The 8,794-nt window shown below is 32.1% G+C and overlaps 1 protein-coding gene across 1 annotated transcript; it reads left to right on the top strand.

Annotated features, from left to right (window-relative positions):
* The first annotated feature begins 261 nt into the window (after nt 1–261).
* LOC133303206 (uncharacterized) lies at nt 262–8,158 on the top strand. The gene is made up of 14 exons (XM_061503084.1): nt 262–383; nt 542–641; nt 3,045–3,149; nt 3,251–3,449; nt 3,598–3,694; nt 6,332–6,429; nt 6,560–6,644; nt 6,757–6,889; nt 6,984–7,141; nt 7,217–7,340; nt 7,452–7,634; nt 7,733–7,798; nt 7,888–7,987; nt 8,133–8,158. The coding sequence occupies exons 1-14, from the start codon at nt 262–264 to the stop codon at nt 8,156–8,158; spliced, it is 1,596 nt and encodes a 531-aa protein (XP_061359068.1).
* Nucleotides 8,159–8,794: the final 636 nt, after the last annotated feature.

Below are 8,794 nucleotides of genomic sequence, written 5' to 3'. Positions count from 1 at the left end.
ACACGTTAGAGCAAAAGTTACAGATTGAAAAGAGGCTTGGTAGCGTGAAATCATGCAAATACTTTAGTCTTCTCACGAAATTTCTCAGTCTCAAAATTAGTAAATCTGAATTTGATAGGCTCTGCATAGCAACTATTGGTAGAGACAATGTTCCGCTTCATAATCATTTTATCAGGTCAATCTTGAAAAAAGCGTCTCTCTCCAAGACAGCCCTGCCAAGAAATAGCACAGTGGAAGGTTCTTTGAATGTCAAAACGCCCAATGGGTGTAACAATCTTCAGCTTATGTGCAAGGATTTTCTTCAATCTCCTCGGAGAGGTAGGACTCCAAACTTGCGTAGCCGCAGACCGTCCTAGCCCTCTTGGTCCTCAAGGGAAGAACCGGCATTGGGTTTGAGATTCCCCCTAGCAAAACACTGTTGGTCTGGCTCAAGGGAAGAACAACGACATTGGGTTTGAGGATTCGGCCCCTAAAATTCATGAGCAGCAAATAAATTTAGTGGTCCAATCCAATATGGTTTGAATGGGCTACCTATTGGTAGGCGTGTGCAAAAGCCAACTGGATCTGTTTCTGACTTTAGAACAGCAATAGAGTTGAATCCTACTATACTAGGGGTAGATTGGTCACTACAATTTGAGAAGGTTTGCCTACGTGCATCCGAAGAATGAACTAAACCAAGTTCAACATTGTACTGATCCAAGCTATAAATTGAGTTTTCCTCAAAGTTATGATATTGGAATGGGTTAAATCCTTTCTGAATCTGACACGTGTCACTTTTTTAAAATCTGTAGAAATAAAGGGGAAGAAGGAAATAATTAAATAAAGGATATTCTACATTTGTGATTAAATAACGATTTGATTTGTGATGGCTTATGAATGTTTTTCAAAAATAAAATTACCTAAATTAGGCGTGATTGCCTCTTGATTGAAACCCAAATTAGACGTCATTGGTGATGTGTTAGGTTTTGACACGTGTTGACACGTTTCACATTTTTAAACTCATAAGTCTTTGAGTTCTGCGTTTGTGATTTAATACAAAAAATAAATCAAGATTTGATGTGTAATTTAAATTAAAAAAAAAAATTATTTTTATTATACAAAAATTTGTTTTGTGATTTAAATTAAAAGTAACAATTATTATTAATAAGGAAAACAAAATAAAGATTTGTTTTGTGATTTAAACTAAAAAAGCAATTTGAAAAATCTGTAGAAATAAAGGAAATAATTAAATAAATATTCTACATTTCTAAGGAAGAAGGAAATAAAGGAAATAATTAAATAAATGATATTCTACATTTGTGATTAAATTAAGATTTGATTTGTGATTGCATGAATGTTTTTCAAAAGTAAAATTACTTAAATTAGGCGTGATTGGCTCTTGATTGAAACTCAATTTAGAAGTGATTGGTGATGTGTTAGGATTTGACACGTGTTGACACGTGTCACATTATTAATCTAGAAGCCTCTAAGTTCTGCGTTTGCGATTTGATACAAAAAATAAATCAAGATTTGATGTGTGATTTAAATTAAAAAATAATTTTTTTATTTTTATTATAAAAAAATTTGGCTTATGATTTAAATTAAAAGTAACAATTATTATTAATAAGGAAAACAAAATAAAGATTTGATTTTTGATTTAAACTCAAAAATCAATTTGAAAAATATGTGTTAATAAAGGAAATAATTAAATAAATATTTTAAATATCTAAGGAAGAAAGATTGCCTGATCTAAATTTAAATTATGTTGGTGAAAAATAAAATATATCAAATGAGATGCCATTGCGTAGATCTCAAAAATTTATGTGGAATCAAAAAAAGAATTACATGATTTGGATACTCGAGTCAAAAGTTATTATGGCCTTTAGAAGTTTTATAATTAAATTAATTTTTTTTTTGGAAAAAAAATTGACACGTGTCAACACCTCATGAGAGACGCCTCAATGGGACGTCACAGTGTGCAATAGATCCGTAATTTTTCTCAAAACTGCAATAAATACATATTTATTTAATTAAAAAATATTATTTTAATTGTTTTGCCTGGATTTACGACCATAGTGAAGATAGAGGTGAGGAAATATTCATTGCAATGTCTATGGGTTGAAAAGATGGAAATTTAAGCTTCTTATTGGATTTACATTGTGATAAATAAGTGTGTAAATACATCAGAAAAGGACCTAGAGCCTTACCTACTTTTGCCCTGACTTGATCTGATTTATTTTAAAAATTATACAGATTTGAGCCTATTAAAATATATTTTTAAAAATCAGAATCAAAACCTTTAAGCATTTAGACTTGACCTTTATTTTTTAATAAAATAATAAAATTATAAATAAAATACTACAATATAAAATTACAAATGACTAATATATATGTGCGCGCTCGTGCTTAAACTTTTAAAATAATTTTATAATAAAAATATAATACAATTCAATTAATTTTTCATTTTTGCACTTAATTTTTTTTTCTTTTTTGATTTTGATTGAATTAGTATAATTTTTAAATATCCTTAAAAAAAATCTAGATTATTCTAAAGTAAAACCGTTTATTGGAAACTTTGATGATATGTCGCATTCTCCTTGAATCTGAGGTTTGTGTTCACACCTACAACAATTTAAAAAGTTTCCTGTTTTGGTAGACATTTGAAATTTGAATTTCGAACATTAAACAAATAAATACAGAATAAAAATATTTCTAAGTCCGAAAATATATTAGTGGCAGACATCCAATTTAAATCGCACCTATTTCTTTCATTGGTAATTGATGAAAGTAATAATTACTACTATTGTACCCCATTGGAAACTGAAAGTAATTATTCAATGTTTTGAATGTCCTAATGTCTCTCTCAGACTTCTAATGCCTTCTCTCCCCATTGTTATCATTTTTTACATGAACCCTCCATTTTTCTCTGGTCGACTCATTCATCTTCTTTAGTATCTTGCATTTTTTTCCTTCTTATTATCATTCGTTGTTATTCCCTTCTTCTACTTCCTGCTTTAGTCATGTTTTCAAAATACGATTTTATAAAAGATCTAAATTCCTCTAAGGATGATTGGAGGATTAAGGTTAGGGCCATTAGGACTTGGAAGGTCCCTAATTATGAGAAAAAGGGATTTGATGACAATCTGGAGATGATTCTGGCAGATGAACATGTATTTTTTTTTTTATGTTGCAAACTTATTTTTATATTTTGCTCTCTTTTTTTTTTCTAATTCTTCGACTCTTCTTGCTAATTTATGTTTGAATTATGTAGGGTTCTACGATCCATGCTACTGTCAGAGGGACTTTGCAAGTTAGAAAAAAAATTATAGAAGGGGAAGCGTACTTTATTAGAAATTTTGGAGTTGGATTGAATGGTGAAGGTTTCAAGGCAACTAGGCATGTTTACAAAATTTCTTTCAACTTGAGGACAGATGTTAAGGCCATTGTTGATGCTACCATACCTGTCAATTGTTTCAATTTTGTCGAGTTTGATTTTATTATACAGCAAAAAACGGTCTCTCCTTATTTATTGGGTAATGTATTCTTTTGTTATTTTTTTAAATAATTTATTTACTTGGAAAAAATTATTTTCATTAATCTGAATTATTTTTTCTGTAGATGTCATCGGTTTACTGACTGGAACTAGCGAAGTTGAAGAGCATGATGTGTTTGGTAGGAAAGCAAAAAAAATTATGCTGGAGCTTGACAACCGCAGGTATTTTTTGTTGTAACGATTTTGAATAACGTATGTGTAATGTGTAATTTATTTTATGTGTGGTAAATTGATGTCCGTAATGAGTTGTGTATATTTTTTTAAAAACCTCTGCGAAAAAAAAGAGGTCACAAACTTGAATGCACATTGTGGGAGTGTAACACCCTGTATATATCCGGTAATGTTATCATAATATCGTATTAAGCTGCGCTTAATTAAAATGCGGAATTACTTTTTCTTTTCAATTATGATGCCATTAACATTACCAACTTGCTTAATAATCAATTAATAAAACATCGTCTGTATGTAATTGCAATAAAACAGCTAACTGAAATACCTCATAACATAGATAATATAAGTGTGGCTCTAGTCACGGAACTACAACAATGTAGACCGGACCATCTAACAGTTTATACAACTCCAATCAAAAGTACTAACAGAAAGTGTCATGGACAATCCCCATGCTCACTCAAATAAGGCAACATGCCCAACATCAATCTCAACAACAACATAAAGATAAAAGGCATAAAACATAATCAGCATCAATATCCAGTCATGCTAACAAATAAGCAGAAACAACATAATCAGCTAAGCTCCGGCCTCCTGCCGCCTGAGGCATCAGTACCCATACTACCTGATCCTGAAATAAGCATTCCCCAAACGTGGGGTAAGATCTCTAATCTAGAAATCTCAGTAAGTCAGTGAGTCCTCAAGGATCTTCCACCCCAAGCTCACTTACATGTGTAATATAAGTTCAAAAGCAGTTTATCATTTATCATTTCTAAAACCATGCTATGCAGTAGATAATCATGCCATGTGTGTCAATACTAATCTACTGGCCAGAGACAGTGCAGGTATACGTCTATCACCTACACACCGTGCAAGTACCACTTGCATTCACCCCGGTACACCGTCTTGTATGGCGCTACATACTCAGGCTTCCCGTCAAGTTGAAACAACACATGCATATTAAAAGGCATTACATGTAAAGTTCAATCAACATATCAAATATCCAAAAGCATGTACACAACATGCATAAACCATACCCCCATGGGACATGGTGGAACCACAACATGGCTAAACCGAGGACACAAAAGCTTACCTTGCAAGCTAACTCCAAAAGCCAAGAGTCCACAGCTCAAAGTCCAAACACAGCAGATTCACAATCTGTTATGGACCAATACTAAATCAATAACATGTACCACATGCATACAAATTAAAGACAACGTCTTTTCATTACGCTTTATGTCTTAAGGCTTCTCACCAAGCCATAAGCCCTTAATCACTTGATTCTGACTTAGTTTAATTAAAACAGAAGTTCAGCTTCATCAATCTAGGGTCCACAAACCCCCAATAGCCTACTGTACACACAACACAGCTACTGTTCTACGATATCCCAGAATATCCGGATATTCCTCGGGACCATATCCGGAAATGCAATATCCGGATATCTCACTGGACATATCCGGATATGCAATATCCGGATATCCAGAATCCCAATCCCATATCCGGATACTCAAAACCCATATCCGGAAATCACATATCCGGATATTCATCGGGCACATATCCGGATATTTCACGACAGAATGCAGAAAATGCATTTCGTGAAGATATCATTCCAAGGTTGGGTTTTTAACGATTTAAAGCACCTAAACATGCATTTCTAGGTGTGTTCAACATTACCCAACAACAAGTTATCATCTTTAAGCCTTAACATGCATCAAGATTTCATTTTTAAGTTCAAAGACTCAAGACCAAAGGTGACAAGGCTTACCAAAACTCAATCAGCCAACAAGAGGTGCTCTTGGAGCTCAAAAGGTCACTCTAAGGTTCTGTCTCTCTCTGCACACGAAAATGGTCTACCAAGGTGGTCCTTTTACTCAACAAGAAAGCTCCTTTAAGCCTCAAAACCCAATGAGCAAGGAGGCACTCCACCCAAACCCCAACTCAGAACACAAATAGCCCACAAACAGTGGCTAAACCTCAAGCACAGCACCCTCACACCCTCTCAAGATGTTTCCCAAGTGAAAGGATGAAGAAAAATCAAGAAAGATCAAGACTTGGTTCAAGAATGGAAGGAAAGGCCAATAGAGAAGTCACCAAGCAGCTGGTCAGCTCCCTCTCACGTTGGTTTTCTGTTTTCTAGGGCTATGTGCCCTTAACAAGGGTATTTATAGCCCAAACGCACTTAAACACACAGTATTATCTTTAATTGCTACGCTTAGCGTTTTAATCCCAAACTTTGGATTATGAAACTACATAATTTTCTAAGATTTATCATATTTTTCTTATAATTTTCTGAGCACCTTTTCGGTACGCACTTTTCCAAGCCAGTACCGGTTTCTAGCACCAGTTCTCATTATCTGGACTTGAAACTCGTTTTACAAGTCCTACATATCATTCTAGTAATTATCATAAACTTATTATAATTTTCCGGGATACTTTTTTGGTACGCATTTATACCGACTAGCAGAACCGGTATCTGCACTTTTCTTCCGAAATGCGACTTTCAGCATAATTACTCACTTACTATAATTATTAAAGCCTCATAATAATTATTAGGGTCAATTATGGAATCATTTCCTAATTTTGCATAATTTATTAATTAAATTCCTTAATTAACGGTGCGGGTTCTTACAGGGAGCATTATGTTGATGAAGTGCAGAGTTTTTTGGCAAATAATCAGGCTTCTCAGAATGTTATAATAGTTCATCTTGCAAAGATGAAGGATTTCAGAGGTATTTGTCTTCATATTTAATTTTATTCTTTATTAAAAAATTTCAATAAATATCTATTTTGTCTGTCTCCTTCTATTACTTTTTTTTAACGGTAGCTCTTTCCGTTTTTTTTTCTCTTTTAATTGTGTAGGTCAAAAGTCAATAACTAATACAAGATATACAACGCATCTCATTATGGATTCGAATGTAACAAAAATTAATGAATTCGAGAAAAAGTAAGAAATATTTTTTATGACCGTTGCAACTCTATTATTCAGTATAAGTTCTGTTATGAAATTTTTGTATGTTTAGATTCGTAATTTATATGTTACGTTTGTTTTCTTTTAGGCTTGGAAATGTTTCAGCGGATTGTATTCGTGGATTGTCCCAGTTGTCTACTCAATCGACATATTCCTTTGAGAATGATTTTCTTAAAAATACAGAAAGAAAGTGTATTACTGATATTAAAATTTCTACCGAGGTGAATATTTGTGATTGGGATAAAGTTATGCTATCTTTTTTAAATTATTTTTATTTATTTTTAATTGTCGTTAATGTTATATTTTTTTTTTCAGGTTATGACGTGTATTGCTTACGGAACTATCAAAGCAATTGAGAGTAAATACAACTGGTGGTACAAATCCTATAAGAAATGCCCGTATTATGTTTTTGAAGATTATGAGAAATGGTTTTGTAAAAATTGCCAAAAACATTGGAGTGATTATCAACCAAGGTGAGATTATTTTGATTTTTAATGTTTTCTTATACTACGTAATTGACGCTGATAATAATAATTATTATATTATAGATTCAGTGTTCAAGTCAGAGTTGTTGATAACACCGATTCTGCATCGTTCATTCTCTTTGATAGAGATTGTGTTACTTTGTTGGGTATGAGTGCTTCTGATTTGCGTGAATTGCAATACAAGAGCGTTGGTATTCTATTTTTGCCCAACGCTGTGTTCATCAACTGTTGTCATATTAATTAGTTCTAAATTCTGATATTTTTATTGGTTGGAATCTTTTTTTTTCGTTTTTTCTAGGGTGCTGATTTGGAACATTATCCAAAAGAATTTGATGTTCTTGTTGACAAGTCCATGCTGTTCAAGATTAATGTTAGAAAAAACAATTTTGACTCATACAGTGAGCCTAAATATCAAGTTTCTAAAGTTTGCACCGACGAAACTATTATGTCTTCCTTCATCAAGTCTGCAACAGAATTAAATGTACTTTTTTTTGTTTTGTGTTTGTCGCTTCTTTCATATAGTTGCCTTGCATACATTTTTCTTTTATATCTTCCTTTTCTTCTACCAAACAATTACAGGATGAAACTTTGTTTGATCAAGCTTTCGACAATGACATTGTTGCTGCTGAAAATGGAAGAGCTGCGGTAAGTTAAAATAAATTAACTTTAAATATTTTTATGCATTCTTATCAATCTTGATTTTCATCATCCCATAATATTTTTGTTTCCGTCAGGATGTTGCGAGTCAGACATGTGAAAGTGCAGATCCTGTTAATGATTCTCTGTCTATGATGACACCGTCTGTCAATTCTAATGAATTTATAGACGAAATTGGTGAACGCTCTGTTGTCCATACAATTAAAAAAATTAAATTGGAGAAATTGTTAGTACTCATGCCAAACACTGTATAATAATTTTTGTAATGCACTTTACTGATATATTACCATTTTTTTTTGTTATTGTGTAAGTTTTGATGCAGCGAATGAAGACAACGTGGCAGATTAATGAAGTCGTTTTTCGAAAGGGGCAAATTTCATTTTTGCACATAGACTTTGCTGGTGTTATTATCATTGTTATGTTTTGTCTTTTAATTTATTTGGCTGTTTGGTTTTTTTCATCTTGGACGATTTAATTTTGAAGTATGTATTTCATATTTTGTTGAACATCTTATATTTCTGAAATATTTTGAATTGTTTAATCCAATTTTTTTTGGCTAATATTTCTCTGATAACAATTTCCGTATGCATATTAATATATATTATTACATGTGTTTGGAAATTCACCATAATTACTCATGAGTTTTCACAACAAATGAAACTTCATGAACGCTGCATTTGTGACTTATCGTTATATGACCTTTTATTGTAGAAAAGCTTTCCTCATTGTAATATTGTATAAATACATTTTTGAATTTAAATTCAACTAATGATTTTATACACCTCATGTGTGTATATATTTAAGGTTCGGTATAATAAATAAATTAAATAACAAAATTATATAACCTAATTAAAAATATTAATTATACCATTAAACTTCTGTTACCAACAAAAATAAATACATTTTTTTTAAATTCAAATATCGATTTATTGGAATAAATTAGACAATAAGCGTTGGATATGGTATTTTTTACAAAATATTGGT

This window comes from Gastrolobium bilobum, unplaced genomic scaffold, assembly GCF_033153095.1.
Source record: "Gastrolobium bilobum isolate Gb01-03AN ecotype WA unplaced genomic scaffold, APGP_CSIRO_Gbil_v1 utg78539, whole genome shotgun sequence".
In the NCBI taxonomy this organism is placed as follows: Eukaryota; Viridiplantae; Streptophyta; class Magnoliopsida; order Fabales; family Fabaceae; genus Gastrolobium; species Gastrolobium bilobum.
Note: the sequence above shows the minus strand (reverse complement) of the source record. Positions and strands in the feature narration are given on the sequence as shown.

What these genes read in the sequence shown, in the direction of transcription:
- LOC133303206 (XM_061503084.1), top strand. Translation starts at nt 262, where the DNA reads ATGGGTGTAACAATCTTCAGCTTATGTGCAAGGATTTTCTTCAATCTC. An exon ending in GGTCACTACAATTTGAGAAG is followed by an intron (nt 642 to 3,044) that starts GTTTGCCTACGT and finishes AATTCCTCTAAG; the next exon opens with GATGATTGGAGGATTAAGGT. An exon ending in CTGGAGCTTGACAACCGCAG is followed by an intron (nt 3,695 to 6,331) that starts GTATTTTTTGTT and finishes GGGTTCTTACAG; the next exon opens with GGAGCATTATGTTGATGAAG.